This window comes from Pongo abelii, chromosome 9 (assembly GCF_028885655.2).
Source record: "Pongo abelii isolate AG06213 chromosome 9, NHGRI_mPonAbe1-v2.0_pri, whole genome shotgun sequence".
Lineage (NCBI taxonomy): Eukaryota > Metazoa > Chordata > Mammalia > Primates > Hominidae > Pongo > Pongo abelii.
Genome location: NC_071994.2, coordinates 121,973,379 through 121,994,212, shown reverse-complemented (window position 1 = coordinate 121,994,212; position 20,834 = coordinate 121,973,379). Strand labels below are relative to the sequence as shown.

Sequence of the window (20,834 nt, the reverse complement as noted above, 5' to 3'; positions counted from 1 at the left end):
TTATCAGTATGGACTTATACTCACCATGTTTTTCAATATTTTTTTATTATTATTATTCTAAAAATATCCTAGATCTGGCCAGTGTAAGCTCTTTCAGCCTGGTTCCTATGTTTTTATGATGTGTCCCCTTCATTTTTCTTGAGTACTTTCTTGCTTTTTTTTTTTTTTTTCTCTTTTTTGAGACGGAGTCTAGCTCTGTCAGAGAGGCTGGAGTGCAATGGCATGATCTTGGCTCACCACAGCCTTCCCATCCTGGGTTCAAGCAGTTCTTGTGTCTCAGCCTCCCCAGTAGCTGGAATTACAGATGTGTGCTACCACACCTAGCTAATTTTTGTATTTTTAGTAGAGACAGGGTTTCACCCTGTAGTCCAGGCTGGTCTCGAACTCCTGACCTCAAATGATCGCCCACCTTGGCTTCTCAAAGTGCTGGGATTATAGATGTGAGCCATCGTACCCGGCCCCTTTCTTGCTTTTTGACATAACATGATGCAGGCTTATCTTATACCTATCCTGGCCCAGCATTGGCATCCAAGGATCCTTGATTCTTTTTAGTGTGGAGTAGTATTAGGGACCAAGACCCAGGCATTAGGTACCCTGTTTGCTACTTGGTCCTTTCAGTGGAAAGAGCAAGGAAATAAATGCATGTATATACGTATCCACACACGCATACACATAAATATACATGTACATATAAACATGCATTATACATAGGCCAGTTTGATAAATGATGACAACAGACATACTTAAATTGATGAAATGATTGAATTCAGGCTGTGCTAAGGACAAACCCTGTGACATCACTGAGTACTTTTTCATTGAGCCAACATGTGTGGAGTGACCTAGAAAGTGTTTGACCTTGGGAGTTCTATGATGAATGAGACAGGTATATGGTTCCTGTCCACAGTCTGGAAAAGACAGCTAATTGTACAAATAATTCACTGTAATATGATGAGTACCTTTCTAGTTGGAATTGCGTATGTATGTAGTCATCAGAGGAAGATGAGACAACCTGGAAGAATTGAGCTGTATTCCAAGCAGAGAACGCTGGGTAACGATTGCCCAGAGTTGAGAGTGCTTTTGGCTGAATAAAGTATCAAAACAAGGATATGCATCATCAGAGGGGTAATTTGGGTGTAGGTATTAGAAATACCTAGGAATCTACTATGATGTAGTTCATGTTAATCCATTTTATCGACACTGAAGTCTTTTTTTTTTTTTTTTTTTGGAGACAGAACCTTACTCTGTCTGGAGTGCAGTGGCACGACATCCACTCGCTGCAATCTCTGACTCCCGGGTTCAAGCGATTCCCCTGCCTCAGCCTCCTGAGTAGCGGGGACTACAGGCGTGCGCCACAGCGCCCGGCTAATTTTTTGTGTTTTAGTAGAGACGGGGTTTCACCATGTTAGCCAGGATGGTCTTGATCTCCTGACCTTGTGATCTGCCTGCTTCAGCCTCCCAAAGTGTTGGGATTACAGGCGTGAGCCACCACGCGTGGCCCACTGAAGTCTTATGAGAGTTCCTTTACAGTAGGAACTGCATCCTTCAACTTTTATCTCTAGTACTTAGCATAGTGCCTGTGCTTATTTAGCGTGCTTTGATGAAACTTAGGTAACTGATGTCTGCAGGTGAACGTGGTGTAGGGAACTGCCCAGATCATAAATTGGTTATTTGGGATCTATAAGTGTTGGACTCCTGATCTATATAATTGAGGTAATAGTATAATACCATAGGGTTGTTGTAAAGATTAAGTGAGATAATTCAAATGCTTAGTACAATGCCTAGTACATGATAAATGCTCAAAAAATGTTATGGGTTATTTTATATAATAGTTTCAAAAAAGGAAATTAGTTAATTTAGGAGATGTAATTGTTTTAAATTTGTTTTAAAGAGACTGAGTCTTGCTAAGTTGCCTGGGCTGGAGTGCAGTGTCACGATCCTAGCTCACTGCAGCCCCAAACTCCTGGGCTCACGTGATACTCCTGCCCCAGCCTCCTGAGTAAGGATGATAGTGTAGTACCAGCACACCTGGCTACTTTTTTTTTTTTTTTTTTGGTAGCGTCAAGGTTTTGCCATGTTGACCGGGCTGGTCTTGACCTCCTGGGCTCAAGCAATCCTCCTGCCTTGGCTTCCCAATGTGCTAGAATTACAGATGTGAGCCACTGCACTTAGCCCAGTCCTCATTCTTAATGGATATTTGCTGACTCCTATTTCTTACCTTGTATTAAAATTTAAAATTAACTTTGTTACTTGTACTCTCAGTGTTGTTATAGCATATAGGTAATTAACTCTTCAGCCACTTAACCGATCTGACATCCAGCTTTTTCTGTAAAGTAGAAGTAAGTACTCTCCCTCACAGGATTTTTATTGTTAAAATCAAATGTAGTGTATAAGCAAAGTATTTTGAAATAGCAAGGTATTGTATGAGTATATTGTTTTAGATACTCAAAGTCACCACTTGTATTGCCTTTTTTTTTTTTTTTTTGTATTGCCTTTTTCTTTCCTATTATTTTGTCCTGGGGATCCACGAAAAGCACAAGATTATGTGTTTCTTAGAATCATTCAGAGTAACAAGTCACAAATATTAGGATTTTAGAACCGAAACAAAATTTACAGATCTCCTAGTAAAAAAATTTTTTTAATTTTTATTTTCATAGGTTTTTTGGGGAACAGGTGGTGTTTGGTTACATGAGTAAATTCTTTTATTTTTGAGACAGGTTTTTGCTCTGTCACCCAGGCTGGAGTGCAATGGTGTGCTCTCGGCTCACTGCAACCTCTGCCTCCCGGGTTCACGCGATTCTCATGCCTCGGCCTCCCAAGTTACTGAGATTACAGGTGGGCGCCAGCATACCCGGCTGATTTTTGTATTTCTAGTGGAGACGGGGTTTCACAATGTTGTCCAGGTTGGTCTTGAACTCCTGACCTCAGGTGATCCACTCTCCTCGGCCTCCCAAAGTACTGGAATTACAGGCATGAGCCACCACGCCTGGCCAAGTAAATTATTTAGTTGTGATTTCTGAGATTTGGGTGCACCCATCACCCTCCTGGTAAAATATAACCTCATGGCAGGCTGTCTTCTAGTATTCTTTCCTTTCTTATCTACCGTCTCTTTATTTTTGTCATCCCTCCCCCATTCCTAAAAGTATCTCTTCTATCATGCTTGGTTTTACAGTTTTATCCAGGCATTTTTTTCCCCTAAATATTAAAGCTGCCTTGATTAGATGGGGGAGTCTTCTGCATTTGAGTATTTGTTTGAGATGGAATTTAGTTGCAGTTTGGCTGTGAGATTTGGAGAATTGGCTGGGTGCAGTGGCTTATGCCTATAATCCCAGCACTTTGGGAAGCCAAGGTGGATGGATTGCTTGAATCCAGGGGTTCGAAACCCGCCTGAGCAACATGACAAAACCCTGACTGTACAAAAATTAGCTGGGCATGGGGGACGTGTAGTCCTAGATGTTCAGGAGGTTGAGGCTGTAAGTGAGCCAGGATTGTGCCACTGCACTCCATCCTGGGCAACAGAGCAAGACCCTGTCTCACCACAAAAAAAAAAAAGACTGTTAGAGAATTAGGCACTTAAAATTATATGCTCTCAAAAGAGCTTTTACATTGACAGGCTGGAACCAGATACACTACAGATTGCTCCCACACACGTATTTCTTTGATAGAGCCATCTGTAACCAGTTCTAGGTCTGGATGCCGGGGCCAGTAGAATAACTGCCATTCTAAAGGTGTAGCTTTATAGGAACGTAGACTTCTTTGGAAGGCCTAAGAATGTACTGTTTTTGTCTGCTTAGCATTATTTGAAACTTTATATTAACTTTGGGATTATGATTGAGAAAGATGGCCTCTCTCGTTGCTTCTAAACCCTGGGAACACCTCTTGAAGATTTTTTTGAAAATCTAAGAAGGTGAAGAAATGAGAAGTAGTTGATTATTGAGGGAAACATGGAAGCTCCATACTGTTGGCAACAAAATTTTGTGCCAGGTCAACTAAGGTCTGATAAGGATTAATAGTTTACTATTTATAGTTAGGAATTATAGCATTCTGAAACCTGTAAATAAGTCATTCCTCCTGCTAACAATGGGTTTATTATGATTGAAAAAATTATTTCCTAAAAACTCAAAGGTTTTTTTTGTTTGTTTTTTGTGGGTTTTTTTTTTTTTTTTTGGTGTGTGTTTTGTTTTGTTTTGTTTTTGGGTAGGGTCGGGGAGACAGAGCCTCAGTTTGTCACACTGGCTGGTCTTGAACTCCTGGCCACAAGCAGTTCTTCTGCCTCAGCCTTCCAGAGTGTTGAGATTACAGGCGTGAGCCACCATCCCCAGCCTAAATTAGAGATATTATTAGAAATTACCATCTCCCTTTTTTTTTTCCTGGTAAGCAGGGGACATCTGTAACAATCATTGCTACCTCCTCTGCAGTAACCATAGGTTGTTTTTTTGTTTTTGTTTTTGTTTTTTTGAGACAGAGTCTCGCTCTGTCGCCCAGGCTGGAGTGCAGTGGCGCAGTCTTGGCTCACTGCAAGCTCCACCTCCTGGGTTCACGCCATTCTCCTGCCTCAGCCTCCCGAGTGGCTGGGACTACAGGCGCCTGCCACCACGCCCGGCTAATTTTTTTGTATTTTTTTTAGTAGAGACGGGATTTCACCATATTAGCCAGGATGGTATCGATCTCCTGACCTCGTGATCCGCCCGCCTCGGCCTCCCAAAGTGCTGGGATTACAGACGTGAGGCACCGCACCCGGCCTTTAACCATAGGTTTTTTTTCCTCTTGAAAATTAAGGTTTGGAAAATAAGAGGAAGCAGTCAGTGTAAATGCAGCTAGTTGGGTGATGTTGAGCTTTTCTTGGTACCACTCTTGTAAAATGCCTCTCAATACTAGGAGATTGGAAAATATACCATTCTTTAATTATAGGCATCAGAAACCAACTTGATCTAACTTCAGCAAAAGGAAATTTATTGGAAAAATAATGGGAATTCACAAGATTGAGAAGGCTAGAGAAACATACTTGGAAATGACTAAGAACTGAGATAGCTCTGAAGGACTTAGGAAGCTGTAATGGATGCACTATAACAATTTAGATTCTTAGGAGGCAACATTCCGCTGGCCTAGTGTGGGCTATGTGTCTACCACTTGGCTTAGAAAATTGGTGAGGCTTGGTCTGTTGGGACAGGGGAGACCAGGGCATATGTAATTCCTTAGAAGGAAATTGGGGTGTTACTTAGAGGGATACTAGAGTAACCAAAACACAACAAATACTCTTCAGTCAGTATCTAAATGTTACAGTGAATGTGAATTTGGAGACCTAAGGTGGCAGATGTCGGCCCTAAGCTTGTGGGGTTGGTTTTTTGGGGTTTTGTTTTTTGGGGGTAATAGCTTTATTGAGATATAAATGACATATCACACATCAAAAGTATACAATTTAATGCTTTTTAGTGCATTTAGAGTTGTGCAACCATTACTACAATAAATTTTAGAACATTTTGATCAGTCCCACAAAAGAAACCCTTTTAACAGTCACACCTCATTTTCCCCCACCCCTAAGCAACCACTGGTATACTTTCTGTCATTCTAGCTTTGCCTAGTCTGGACATGTCATATAAATAGAATCCTATAGTATGTGGGTTTTTTGTGACTGGCTTCTTTGACTTAGCATAATGTTTTCCGAGTTCATCTGTGTTGTAGCATGTATCAATATTCCATTCCTTTTTGCTGAATAATATTTTATTGTATGGCTCTACTACTTCCAATTTATCCAGTCATCAGTTGGTAGACATTTGGGGTTGTTTTCCAAGGACTGAGGATTTAATGTGCTATTTTGTGAAAATCTGAGAAGTAGGAAGGGGATTTAATGATCTCAACTGTTATCCGTCTGAAAAACCTAACTTGTGATTTTAAATAAAATAGCAGGCTGCCTTCCCCTGTTCCCTTTTTAAAATAGGAACTGCCCCTGCTTTAACCTTATGAAGTTTTATTTATGAATAAAGTTTGTACTATTATAAAAAAATACATAGAAGGAACTGGCTATTAAAGGATAATGTTGCTATGAAAATTCAGGTGCAGGTTTTTGTGTGGAGATGTTTTTATTTCTTTTTGCTGTATACCTAGAATTGCTAGTTCATATGGTAACTCTTTTTAACCTTTTGAGGAACTGCAAGGCTGGTTTTCAGCATGGCTGTACATTCCCACTAGCAGTGTATGAGATTTCCATTTTCTCCACCTTCTTGCCTACATGTTATGTGCAGATCTAAGTTCAAATACTGGCAAAAGCATTTCTTGTGACCCTGGGCAAACTAATCCTGTTTAGGATCCATTTTGTCAGTTGTGAAACAAAGTACCTAACTTGAAAGTTGTGCTCAGCACATAGTAAGTTTTTTAAAAAGTTTTCGTTTCCTTCCTCCTTTGCCTTCTCCCTGGCAGTTCCTCATAATTTCCTCTTGTATTTCATAGCTTTCTGAACTTGACTTGAATTCTCTTGCTTTTCATTATTTCCTAATCTTCCTGAGAAACACTGGTAAGAGGCAGTGTGGATGTGCTGAATTCACTGACTGCTAATCATAATGGCCATCATATAGGGCAAAATATCAGGGTGTCTTAACTTACAGTCTATCACATGTACTTTGTTAAAGCTTTATCCTTGAATAGTTTTTGTAGGGTATAATCCCTGTCAGAGAGGGCAAAGGAATAGAAGTCAGTGGCCTTAATCAAGTCAGTCAAAAGATGAACTAGAAAGGAGAATTAGGATACCTCCAGTCTAATTCTGTTCTGCCTCACTTGATTGAAAAAAAGGTTTACACTTTAAAGAACCTGACCCAGCAAGTCATTAAGAGACCATCAGAGACCACCTGTCTTACCTTTTTCAATACTGTAAAACTGAGTAGTGTGCAGGCAGCCTGTTAAAAACTACAGACTACTGGTACCACAGAACCACGAAAGAGAAAATCTGAGGTGACAGGGTAATGGGAGCCTCTGGAACAACTGGAAATAATGGTTCACTTATCTGTGATAAGGAGGGAAGAAATTTAAGACCAAAGGGTTAAAGCCAAGGTTTTCTTCTTTGTTTGCTTTACCTTAATAAGCAGAGTCTTTAATGCTGGCTGTAAGAACAAGACAATATTTTCTTTTCTTTTCTCTCTCTCTTTTTTTTTTTTTTTTTTTTTTTTGTGAGATGGAGTCTTGCTCCGTTGCCCAGGCTGGAGTGCAGTGGCGCAATCTTGGCTCACTGCAACCTCCTCCTCCTGGGCTCAAGCGATTCTCCTGCCTCAGGCTCCCAGGTAGCTGGGACTACAGGTGCGCACCATGACAATTTTTGTATTTTTAGCAGAGACGGGGTTTCACCATTGGCAGGCTGGTCTCGAACTCCTGACCTCAGGTGATCTGCCTACCTCAGCCTCCCAAAGCGCTGGGATTACAGACATCAGCCATCGTGCCCAGCCAACAACAATATTTTCACAGTTGTTCTGGCAGCTGTGTTGTTCTGACCATATGGAACCCATTTATATCCTGTGATTGGAGCTCTAGGTAGAAAGAGTGTTGTCGTGGGAGATGGAAGTCATCCTACTTATTTAGTCATTTCTACCAGTAGCAGCTTTAAAGGGCTAAAGCGGTTTTGTTGTTGTTGTTGTTGTTGTTGTTTTGTTTTTTTGTCATTAGCCCAGGCGTAGAAGGGACAAATTTCAGTGACTGTGAATTTGGTTCCTAGTATCTTAGTTTTAGAAATTAAAAATTCAGGCCAGACGCAGTGGCTCATGCCTGTAAACCCAACACTTTGGGAGGCCGAGGTCGGTGGATCATCTGAGGTCAGGAGTTCAAGACCAGCCTGGCCAACATGGTGAAACACCCTGTCTCTACTAAAAATATAAGAATTAGCTGGGCGTGGTGTTACATGCCTTTAATCTAAGCTGCTCGGGAGGCTGAGGCAGGAGAATCGCTTGAACCAGGAGGCGAAGGTTGCAGTGAGCCAAGATCGCACCATTGTACTCCAGCCTGAGTGACGAGCGAAACTCTGTCTCAGAAAAAAAAAAAAGAAAAAAAATTAAAATTCATGGCCAGGTGCGGTGGCCCACGCCTGTAATCCCAGCACTTTGGGAGGCCAAGGCGGGCGGATCACGAGGTCAGGAGATCAAGACCATCCTGGCTAACACGGTGAAACCCTGTCTCTACTAAAAATACAAAAAAAAATTGGCCGAGTGTGGTGGCAGGCACCTGTAGTCCCAGTTACTCAGGAAGCTGAGGCAGGAGAATGGTGTGAACCCGGGAGCCAGAGCTTGCAGTGAACTGAGACTGTGCCACTGCACTCCAAGCCTGGGCGACGGAGCGAGACTCCGTCTCAAAAAAAAAAAAAAAATTCCGCATAATTTCCTTTTAACAATTTTAACAACTAGTTGAGCTTTTTCAACGATCTGTTGTATTTTATAGTTTGTTGTTGTTGTTTGTTTTGTTTTTGTGGGGGGTGGGGGTGCTTGCCATGTTGTCCAGGCTGTCCTTGAACTCCTGACCTTTCTTTGTATATGTCTATTTATTTTTCAGTAACTTTTGGGAATCCTTTGCTGTTGTCTGGGAAATTTAAGTTAGTATGAACTACTGTTATTATTTGCAAAATAGATAACAAAGTAAGCCAAATATTAAAATGAGAGGTCACCTTTAGTGATGTGACCATATTTGAGGTGACTGCAATAGAATTGAACCCTCAATAGAGAGCACATTTCAGAACAGAGAAGTAGGCTGTGAGACAGACATTGGAGATTTACTTATTATATAAATAAATGACAAATAGGACCTGAGGTTAAACTTTCCCAGCCTATTCGTGTTTTGTTGCAGGGATGAGGTGTCCAAGCTACAATTTTTCACTGTGGTCAAATTGGTTTGCTAGTCTCAAAATATATATAGTCTTACCTTGGAATTGTTTTTGCTTTTTCCTTTAAAAATTTTTGTAGAGATGGGGTCTCACCATCTTGCCTAAGCTGGTCTCAAACTCCTGGGCTCAAGTGATCCTTTTGCTTTGGCCTCCCATAATGGTGGGATTAGAGATGTGAGCCACTGTGTCTAGCCTTTTTTCTTTTTTTTTTTTTTTTTTGAGATGAGACGAGGTCTCACTGTTTCATGCTGGAGTACAGTGGTGCAATCATGGCTCACTTCACCCTTGACCTCCTGTCTCAGCCTCTCAAGGGTTACGGACACCCACCACCACACCCAGCTACTTTCTGTAATTTTTGTAGAGTTGGGGTTTTTCCATGTTGCCCAGTTGCCCGGGCTGGTGTTGAACTCCTGGGCTCAAGCGATCCCCCACTTCTGCCTCCCAGCATGCTGGGACTACAGGCATGAGCTGCTGTGCCTGGCCATTTTTCCAATTTTTATTTGAAGGAGGCTTTGCTTTTGTTTTGTCTGTATTTTCAAGTGCTATTTATGGGTCAGCCTGAGTTCGTCCATTTTCTTTGTTGTTTTCTTCAGACACACATAACACAGTTTTTATGACATTGGGTTACAATTTAAAATTCTGTGAGCAGTTCTAGTAAATACTGGTTTATAATGATGTTGATGTTGACTGGTCATGCTGATTTACTTGGATCTCTGCTATTCATGTAGAATTCAAATGTAGGATACTTAGGATACTTAAAGCAATACCGAAAGAGGTATCCTTCAGTGTATTTCAAAGAGGAATTTGCTTGTGTACTAAATTCAGAAGTAATTTTGTATTGTCTTATCTCTTTTAGGAGGAGAGCATTCCCATTGCTTTATCTGGTAGGGATATCTTAGCTAGAGCAAAAAATGGAACAGGCAAGAGCGGTGCCTACCTCATTCCCTTACTTGAACGGCTAGACCTGAAGAAGGACAATATACAAGGTTAGTTGAATAAAAGTTTGTTTTTAAACTAAAAATAGGAGTTTCAGCCTTGGAGCTATGTGTAGAAGATACTCCTTTTTTTAGTCAGAATTTACATTATCTAAAATTTGTATTCTTTCTTTTCAGGTTTTTTTTTTTTTTTAATCCTGATGATGGTCTTTTAAAAATGATTCCCAGCTTTTTAGAGATTTCTAGTTTTAAGAGTATTTTTATGTGATACACACTTTTGACAGCATTCCAGTGAGACAGGAAAAATAAGTATTAGTGCCCTATAGGTAGGAAAGCTGAGGCTGGGGCACGGTGCCTCACAGCCTGTAATCCCAGCACTTTGGGAGGTCAAAGTGGGTGGATCCCCCGAGGCCAGATATTTAAGACCAGCCTGGCCAACATTGCGAAACCCTGTCTCTACTAAAAATGCAAAAATTAGCTGGGCATGGTGACGCACACCTGTAATCCCAGCTACTCAGAAGTCTGAGGCACGAGAGTCGCTTGAACCCAGGAGGTGGAGGTTGCAGTGAGCCAAGATTGTGCCACTGCACTCCAGCCTGGGTGACAGAGTGAGACTCAAAAAAACAAAAAAAACAAAAAAAAAAAAGCCGGGCGCGGTGGCTCACGCCTGTAATCCCAGCACTTTGGGAGGCCAAGGTGGGCGGATCACCTGAGGTCAGGAGTTCGAGACCAGCCTCAACATGGAGAAACCCCATCTCAAAATACAAAAAAAAAAAAAAAAATTAGCTGGGCATGGTGGTGCATGCCTGTAATCCCAGCTTCTCGGGAGGCTGAGGCAGGAGAATCACTTGAACCTGGGAGGCGGAGGTTGCGGTGAGCCGAGATCGAGCCATTGCACTCTAGCCTGGGCAACAAGAGGGAAACTCAGTCTCAAAAAAAAAAAGACAGCTGAGATCATGAGAAGTTAAATTAGTTGACATTGCTACTTATAAACTATGGAACTATTTCTTGTGGCAGATGAGTGTTAGCAGAATTCCTTGTAGAAACAAGAACTTCTGTTTAAAGGCCGTGGGTTCTGGGATTTTAAGAGTCTAGGCAGTGGGGAATAAACAATTCTCATAGTTATATTCAATGTAAGTTCATGGAATTAAGATTTCACCTCTGAAACTTTACATTTTTAGCTTTCTTGATCTGTAATTATCGTTTCTTCCCACTTTCATATGATGTAAATAGAGCCTAGGTAGCAGGAGTTTCCTACTTAGGTATTTTACACAGTGAATCTGACTCAAATGTAGTTGGGGCTTTTAGAAATATTAAGTTAATAAACTTTGAGCTAATAGTTGCGAACTCAACATGCCGAAAAGTTTGTGATTAAGAAGGGTATTGGCTGGGTGTGGTGGCTCACGCCTGTAATCCCAGCACTTCGGGAGGCTGAGGCAAGGCAGATCACCTGAGGTCAGGAGTTCACGACCAGCCTCGCTAACATGGTGAAACCCTGTCTCTACTAAAAATACAAAAATTAGCTGGGTGTGGTGGCATATGCCTGTAGTCCCAGCTGCTCAGGAGGCTGAGGCAGGAGAATTGCTTGAACCTGGGAGGTGGAGGTTGCAGTGAGCCAAGATCGTGCCACTGCACTCCAGCCTGGGCAACAGAGCGAGACTGTCTCAAAACAAAGAAGCAGCAGCAGCAGCAACAGAAGGCCGGGTGCAGTGACTCACATCTGTAATCCCAGCACTCTGGGAGGCCAAGGCAGGAGGATTGCTTGAGGTCAGGAGTTTGAGACTAGCTGGGCCAACATGATGAAACCCCGTCTCTACTAAAAATACAAAAAATTAGCTGGGTGTGGTGGCGGTTACTCAGTAGGCTGAGGCAGGAGAAATGCTTGAACCTGGGAGGCAGAGGTTGCAGTGAGCCGAGATGGCGGCCACTGCACTTCAGCCTGGACAACAGAGCAAGACTCCATCTCAAAAAAAGAAGAGTTTAATATTTATATGATAGTATTGCTGAGGGAGAGTCTAAATCTGGGACACTGTAATAGGTTCTCTTTTTGTAAAGAGATTTGTCCATTTGAGTTCTCATAATGTCCTGTGAGGCCTGTAATGATTCAACTTTTTATTTTTATTTCTTAATTTTTTTGGTGGGGGAGACAGAGTCTTGCTCTGTCACCCGTTCTGGAGTGTGGTGTCATGATCATAGCTTAATGCAGTCTTAATCTCCCAGGCTGATGTGATGCTCCTGCCTCAGCCTCCCCAGAAGCTAGGACTATAGGCACATGCCACCATTCCCAGCTAATTTTTTTTTTTTTTTTGATTTTTTTAGTAGAGATGAGGTCTTGCTGTGTTGCCCAGGCTGGTCTCAAACTCCTGAGCTCAAATGATCCTCCCGCCTCAGCCTCCAAAAGTGCTGGGATTCCAGGCGTGAGTTACTCACTGTGCTGCCCAGCCCAATTTTTTAATACATCTCGGTATCTAGATTATAAGGGGCAGTGTTTCTTTTCTTTTTTTTTATTTGAGACGGAGTTTCGCTCTTGTTGCCCAGGCTGGAGTGCAATGGCATGATCTCGGCTCACCACAATCTCTGCCTCTCGGGTTCAAGCGATTCTCCTGCCTCAGCCTCCCAAGTAGCTAGGATTACAGGCATGTGCCACCACGCCCAGCTAATTTTGTATTTTTAGTAGAGATAGGGTCAGACTGGTCTCAAACTCCCGGCCTCAGGTGATCCACCCACCTTGGCCTCCCAAAGTAGGTAGGTGTGAGCCACCGCGCCTGGCCTTTTTTTTTTTTTTTTTCTTTTTTTCTTGAGACTGAGTCTCACTCTGTCACCCAGGCTGGAGTGCAGTGGCGCAATCTTGCCTCACTGCAGCCTCCGCCTCCGGGTTCAAGTGATTTCCTGCCTCAGCCTCCCGAGTAGGTGGGACTACAGGTGCGTGTATAATTTTTGTATTTTTACCACGCCTGGATAATTTTTGTATTTTTAGTAGAGATGGGGTTTCACCATGTTGGTCAGGCCGCTCTCGAACTCCTAACCTCAGGTGATCTGCCCACCTTGGCCTCCCAGAGTGCTGGGATTACAGTTGTGAGCCACTGCATCATAAGGGGCAGTATATCTATAGCTTCCTAAATTTTGTAAATATGATGTATAGCATGTTCTCCCACCTCACCCCATATTTTCTCATATGTTCCTTGATATTTTTTCAGCAATGGTGATTGTTCCCACTAGAGAACTTGCTCTACAGGTCAGTCAAATTTGCATCCAGGTCAGCAAACACATGGGAGGGGCCAAAGTGATGGCAACCACAGGAGGAACCAATTTACGAGATGACATAATGAGGCTTGATGATACAGGTAAGAAATGATTACTAAAAGGTAGTGTAGCTCTCTGTAATTTTAGTCACAAGTATTTCAGTAAATTATTAAAAATTGTTTTTAAGAATTAAGGAACAGAAATACTGCAGTAAAAAAAGGAAATGACCACTGCATTCAAGAGAAAAAGACAAATTTACCATAATTGAAAACGATATTTGACTTTATTAGTAATTATAAAACAGCAAGTTTATAGTAATTTTACTTGTTTAATTGGTAAAGCTAAAAGTATTAGTAGACGATAATGTGAGTTTGTGGACAAATAGGCTACATTGTAAACGTGGGGGTGTAAACTTACATCTCTATCATGGGCGCAATTTGGGAGTATATTTTAAAATTATAAATGTATATATAATGTGTGTGTGTGTGTATTTTTTTTTTTGGAGATGGAGTCTTGCTCTGTTGCCCAGGCTGGAGTGCAGAGGCGCAATCTCGACTCACTGCAAGCTCCGGCTCCCGGGTTCATGCTATTCTCCTGCCTCAGTCTCCTGAGTAGGTGGGATTACAGGCTCCCGCCACCACGCCAGGCTAATTTTTTGTATTTTTATTAGAGACGGGGGGGGGGGGGGGTGCACCGTATTAGCCAGGATGGTCTCGATCTCCTGACCTTGTGATTCACCCGCCTCAGCCTCCCAAAGTGCTGGGATTACAGGCGTGAACCACCGTGCCCAGCCATAAATGTATATTTTTAAGAATCTTTCCTGAAGAAAAAAGTTGAGTAAATGCAGGGCTGTATGTACAAAGTTGTTTGCTATGGGGTGGTTTGTCCTGCCGAAAAATTGGACCAACTTAGAAGGAGATTGGCTAAATAAATACATTAAGGTATAGTCTGAATAGGATTCTACATAGTAATTAAAGAGTAAAGTTGACCTGTATTCATTTTCATGAAGAGGTTTCATGATACATTGCTGAGTGGAAAAAGGTAACAAAACAGCAAGAATGAGATCACTCATATAAAATTATATCTTGGTTTTAGTTAGAATAGTATATATGATAATTATGTGATACATTCTTTGTATTGCATAGGTTTTTAAAAAATTATTATCTTGTTTGATCCTTTTAACAATACTCGGCTCACTGCTCTAGATTAGACGCATTGCTCTTAATGTCAGAAGTCTGGTGTGCCTTCTGTTATTAATTGGGAATTATCCTAAGACAAGAAAGTATGCCTCCTGTTGAAAGCAGGTGATTTAGGAAGCTGTACCCCACCCAGTGTAGAGGTAAAACAAATATTTTTTAAGCATCCTGTGGTGAAATGGAAGTCTTTATCCTAAAACACATCTTTGTGCCTTTTTGTGTTATTCTCGCCTGTATAACACAATGTGTTTCTTTTCTTTCTTTCTTTTTTTTTAAATTTGAGACACAGTCTTACTCTGTTGCCCCGGCTAGAGTGCAGTGGTGTGATCTCGGCTCACTGCAACCTCTGCCTCCTGGGTTCAGGCGATTCTCCTGCCTCAGCCTTCCGAGTAGCTGGGATTACAGACTCCCACCATCACACCCAGCTAATTTTTGTATTTTTAGCAGAGACAGAGTTCCACCGTGTTGGCCATGCTGGTCTCGAACTCCTGACCTCATGTGATCCATCAGCCTTGGCCTCCCAAAGTACTGGGATTACAGGGATGAGCCACTGCACCCAGCCTAGTGTTTCTAATAAAAGATAGTCATGGCTGCATAACAATGTTTTGGTCAGTGACGGACTGCACGTATGTCGGTGTTCCCATAAGATTATAATGGAGCTATACAATGGAGTAGGCTATACCATCACATAGCAATGCATTTCTCAGAATTATCATTAAGCAACTCAGGACTGTAATATTATAAACCTTTACAATATCCTCTTTGCTCAAATTAAAATTAATGAGAATGTATGTTTCTAAATCTTGCATAGTGCACGTGGTGATTGCTACCCCTGGGAGAATCCTGGATCTTATTAAGAAAGGAGTAGCAAAGGTTGATCATGTCCAGATGATAGTATTGGATGAGGTAATATCTCTTCATTTGGCATTATACTATTCTGTACTTTTCTGTGGTTTGCTTATAACTGCCAGTGAATGAAGCAAAAGCTCTTTGTGTTTATGATCTAATAAACACATAAACAATCAGTTTAAATTAATTTGCTTATAAAATGTGTTTTACCTGTCAGAGGGAATAGATTATAGGCATTCATTGAATTCAGCGTTTTGTCTTTTTCTTAGAGATAGCAGACATTAGGTTTTAATTTTTTAGTAGAGGAGTGAATAACCTCAAAGCCAAATTTATTCTAAGTCTCTTTCTGCTCTGTGATTAATTTTTAAAAGCATATAATATATATTGTCTCTTCTCATTTTGTGCATACTACTTTGTACTGTTTGGTTTTTAATCTCTGTTACATGTATTATCTCACCATGTGATAAATGCCTTTTAAAAACTTATTAAAATCTGGAGTCCTGGGATCTAGCCATGTTTTGTACATGTACAGATGGTCCCTGACTTACGATGGTTCACTTTACAGTTTTTCAGTGGAAGTGATAAGTTTTCATTAGATACTGTACTTTGAATTTTTAAGATTGATATTTTTCCTGGTTAGTAATATGCTATATGATATTCCCATGATGCTGGGCATCAGCAGCAAACTGCAGCTCCCAGTCAGCCACATGGTGATTGAGGGCAGACAGCCGATACTCTACAGTATACGGTGTTGTCAGGTGATTTTGCCCAACCGTAAGCTAAGGTAAGTGGAGCATGTTTAAAGGAGGCTAGGCTAAGCGATGATGTTCAGTAGGTTTGGGTAATATTTTCAACTTAGGATGAATTTGTCAGAACATAATCCCATTGTAAGTCAAGGAGGATCTATAGTGTATCAGCGTTGTTAATGTTTTGACATGAGGTTATTTTCACATTTGGTTTGTGTTTTATTATTATTATTATTATTTTATTTTTATTTTTTTTTGAGACAGACGCACTCTGTCACCCAGACTGAAGTGTAGTGGCGTGATCTCAGCTCACTACAACCTCTGCCTCCCGGCTTCAAGTGATTCTCATGCCTCAGCCCCCTGAGTAGCTGAGATTACAATTATGTACCACCCACACTCGGCTAATTCTTGTATTTTTAGTAGAGGTGGGGTTTTGCCATGTTGGCCAGGCTGGTCTTGACCTCCTGACCTCAGGTGATCCTCCTGCCTTGGCTTCCCAAATTGCTGGGATTACAGGCATGAGCCACCATGCCCAGCCTGGTTTGTGTTTTAGGTAACATGATTTAATTCAAATCAGGTTTTTATCTTTTAGTAATGAGAGATAACATTTATTAATCACTGGGTACCAGCACTAAGTGCTTTACATGTTTTTTTTTTGTTTTTTTGTTTTTCATTTAATTTTTACAAGAAACCTATAAGGTAGGTATCCTGTCAAGTAGTTACTATAGTATGTAGACATCCAACTTTTAATTTGCTTATAAAATACGTTTTATACTTCAGATGCAATAGATAGGCATTCATAGGAATTCAGCTTTTTGTCTTTTTCTTACAGATGCCAGAGTTCAGGTTTAATTTTAAGGAGTGGCTGGATAACTTTAAAGCCAAGTTTTTTCTTTTTTGTTTTGTTTTATTTTGTTTGAGACGGAGTCTCGTTGCCCAGGTTGGAGTGCAGTGGTGTGATCTCAGCTCACCGCAACCTCCGCCTCCCGAGTTCAAGCGATTCTCCTGCCTCAGACTCCCAAGTAGCTGGGATTACAGGCATGTGCCACCATGTCGGGCTAATTTTGTACTTTTAGCAGAGACAGGGTTTCTCCCTGTTGGTCAGGCTGGCCTCAAACTCCCGACCTCAAGTGATCTGCCCGCCTCAGCCTCCCACAGTGCTGGGATTACAGGCATGAGCCACCACACCTGGCCTTAGCCAAGTTTTTTCTAAATCCCGGTAAAGTAATTACTACATTATGTAAACATCCAAATTTTAATAGTTTTACAATTTTAGAGTTGTGGAAACTGAAGTACAGAGTAGTTCTGTAACATTCCCACACAGCTAAGAAATGAAGGAGGCAAGATTTCAACCTGGCAGTTTAGCTCCAGAACCTATACTTTTTGTTTGTTTGTTTGTTTGTTTGTTTTTTGAAACAGAGTCTTACTCTGTTGCCCAGGCTGGAGTGCAGTGGTGTGATCTCAGCTCACTGCAACCTCCACCTCCCAGGTTCAAGCAATTCTTCTGCCTCAGCCTCCCGAGTAGCTGGAATTACAGGCGCTTGCCACTGTGCACAGCTAATTTTTGTATTTTTAGTAGAGACAGGGTTTCACCATATTAGCCAGTCTTGTCTTGAACTCCTGACCTCAAGTGATCCGCCCGCCTGGGCCTCCCAAAGTGCTGGGATTACAGGCGTGAGCCACCGCGCCCGGCCTCAGAGCCCGTACTTTTTTTTTTTTTTTTTTTTTTTTTTTTGAGACGGAGTAGTCTTGCCCTGTCGCCTAGGCTGGAGTGCAGTGATGTGATTGTGGCTCACTGCAACCTCCACCTCCCAAGTTCAAGCGATTCTCCTGCCCCAGCCTCCCGAGTACCTGGGATTATAGGTGCGCACCACCACGTCCAGCTAATTTTTGTATTTTTAGTAGAGATGGGGTTTCACCTGTTGGTCAGGCTGGTCTCGAACTCTTGACCTTGTGATTCTCCTGCCTCGGCCTCCCAAAGTGCTGGGATTACAGGTGTGAGCCACTGTGCCCAGCCAGAACCCGTACTTTTAAAACTACACCATACTACCTCTTTAATGAGAATCGTCACATTAAAATTCTGTTGTGGAGCTGGGCATGGAGGTATGTGCCTGTAGTCCTAGCTACTCAGTAGGCTCAGGCAAGAGGATCACTTGAGCCCAGGAGGTTCAGGCTGCAGTGAGCTATGATTATGCCACTGCACTCCAGCTGGGTGACAGAGTGAAATGCTGTCTCTAAAAATAAATAAATTAATTAAATTCTGCTATAGAAAGTGGGAGAGGTTATCTGTGTAGTGTAGATTTTTTTTTTTCCCCTAGAAGATGGGGATTATAGATTTTGCCCCCTTCTGCATATTTGACTCTCTGTGGTTTTGGACAGAATTTATTGTTTTCCACCAGGAACATTTCATAGATGCTTTTGTTGGATGATGCCTTATTCTTTGACCATGTATTAACCAAAGACCTTAGACATTATTTTATTGTTTTTAAAATTGTCTTTTCTTTCTACTGCAGGCAGATAAGTTGCTGTCACAGGATTTTGTGCAGATAATGGAGGATATTATTCTCACGCTACCTAAAAACAGGCAGATTTTACTATATTCCGCTACTTTCCCTCTTAGTGTACAGAAGTTCATGGTGAGTATAAATCTGTACTTGGAATCAATGCCATCCTGTTAACTATGAGTATGCTTTTATTTGTAATTACATCTTCATATCTGTGAATATACTTTATACTAATTATTTCAAGCCTCTGGCTCTTTCTTCAGTTGATCAATTAAAGATTTGTTTTACATAAATTAACTGACTTTTTAAGAAGGTTGTAATAGTAACTTAATTAAATTCCTCGTCTTTCACTTAGTTTTTGGTGTCATGATGACATAGCCATTGGTGCTAGCTGAATTGATTCCAGTATTATTCTATATACAAAACAGAGCTTGAGTATCCTAAACTGAAATCCAAAATACTGCAGAATTTGAAACTTTTTGAGCCACGAACATGATGTTAAAAGGAAATGTTCTTTGGATTTTGAATTGTCAGATTAAGGATGCTCAGTCACTTAAGTGTAATGCACATATTCCAAAATTAGAAAAAAATTAAAACCTGAAACACTTCTGTTCCTAAGCATTTTGGGTAAGGAATACTCAACTTGTAGTAACTTAGCTGCATTTTTGAGATCTTATATCTTAATTTATTTCTACCGGGTCAGGCATGGTGGCTCATGCCTGTAATCCCAGTACTTTGGGGGCCTGAAGGGGGCAGATCACAAGGTCAGGAGTTCGAGACCAGCCTGGGCAACATGGTGAAATCCCCGTCTCTACTAAAAATACAAAAATTAGTCTGTCGTGGCAGTGCGTGCCTGCATTCCCAGCTACTCGGGAGGCTGAAGCAGGAGAATCACTTGAACCCGGGAGGTGGAGGTTGCAGGGAGCAGAGATCGTGCCACTACACTCGAGCCTGGGTGACAGAGCAAGATTCTGTCTCAGGGTGGCAGGGGGCAGATTCTGTAATGACAGATCATATATTTTGTTTTGCAGAGAGTTGCGTCCCTTACAGCAAGAGTTTATCAGACAAACGTATAGGGTATATTTTGAATTTGAGATGAACTCTGCTTTCATTTAAGAAGAAGACTCATCTTTTTTTCCCCCCCCAGAATTCCCATTTGCAGAAACCCTATGAGATTAACCTGATGGAGGAACTAACTCTGAAGGGAGTAACCCAGTACTACGCATATGTAACTGAGCGCCAAAAAGTACACTGCCTCAACACACTTTTCTCCAGGGTAAGAAGTAGGCTTCTGCTGTTGAATATTATCTGTCAAGTCCCAGTAAAACAGATGATTTCATCAATTTTCCCACCATCTTCACTGTATAAAAGTTCGTAGTGTTTCTGGCTTGGTGCGGTGGCTCATGCCTGTAATCCCAGCACTTTGGGAGGCTGAGGCAGGCGGATCACGAGGTCAGGAGTTTGAGACCAGCCTGGCCAACATGGTGAAAACCCCGTCTGTACTATAAAATACAAAAAAATTGGGCATGGTGGCATGTGCCCGTAATCCCAGCTACTTGGGAGGCCGAGGCAGGAGAATTGCTTGCACCCAGGAGGCGGCGGTTGCAGTGAGCCAAGATTGCGCCATTGCAGTCCAGCTCTGGGCGACAGAGCAAGACTCCGTCTCGGGAATAAAAAAAAAAAAAAGATTAAAAAATAATTCATAGTGTTTCCTAAAAGGCAGGTTTAGTTGTTGACCTAAAGTTGATACTAAATGAGTAACAAGTCACAGATAACACTTTTGAATAGTTTCTGAAATACTTTGACCTTAACTAGGGTTAATCCTTATTATTCACATATTCTGTATTTGTGAATTTGCTTTGTCACTAGAATTTATTTGTAACTCCAGAATTAATACGTAAGGCAGTTTAGCAGTCATTTGTGGACATGTACATTGTGGCAAAGAGTTTAAGTCACCTGACATGCACATTCCCAGCTGAGGTCGAAGAAGGCAATCTCTGTCCTCTTGTTTAGCTTTCATACTGTGAACAAGGGTCCTTTCACAGTCTGTGCCATGTTTTTCAAGTTTTTGTTGCTGATTTCACGGTTTTAATTAGCCCCTACACATGGTGCTGAAGTGCTGCCCAGTGCTGGTGGCATTGGTTGTGAGTATATTAAAGAAGGTCTTGGCTGGGCACAGTAGCTCATACCTGTAATCCCAGCACTTTGGGAAGCCGAAGTGGGCAGATCACCTGAGGTCAGGAGTTCGAGACCAGCCTGACCAACATGCTGAAACCCTGTCTCTACTAAAAGTACAAAAATTAGCCAGGCATTGTGGTGGGTGCCTGTAATCCCAGTTACTCAGGAGGCTGAGGGCGGAGAATCGCTTGAACCCAGGAGGCGGATGTTGCAGTGAGCTGAGATTGCACCATTGCACTCCAGCCTGGACAACAAGAGTGAAACTCCATTTCACACACACACAAAAAAAAGCATTCTTAAATGGAAACACATAAAACATAACTACTTGGAAT

At 41.7% G+C, this 20,834-nt stretch overlaps 1 protein-coding gene across 4 annotated transcripts in view; it reads left to right on the top strand.

The window, feature by feature from the left end:
• DDX6 (DEAD-box helicase 6) overlaps positions 1-20,834 on the top strand; it is a 44,981-nt gene that overhangs the window by 14,069 nt on the left and 10,078 nt on the right. For all 4 annotated transcript variants that reach the window (XM_054523968.2, XM_024254703.2, XM_054523967.2 and 1 more), the window contains 5 exon segments: positions 9,708-9,837; positions 12,984-13,130; positions 15,037-15,131; positions 18,334-18,456; positions 19,472-19,600. In XM_054523968.2, coding sequence (XP_054379943.1) covers positions 9,708-9,837; positions 12,984-13,130; positions 15,037-15,131; positions 18,334-18,456; positions 19,472-19,600 — 624 coding nt within the window.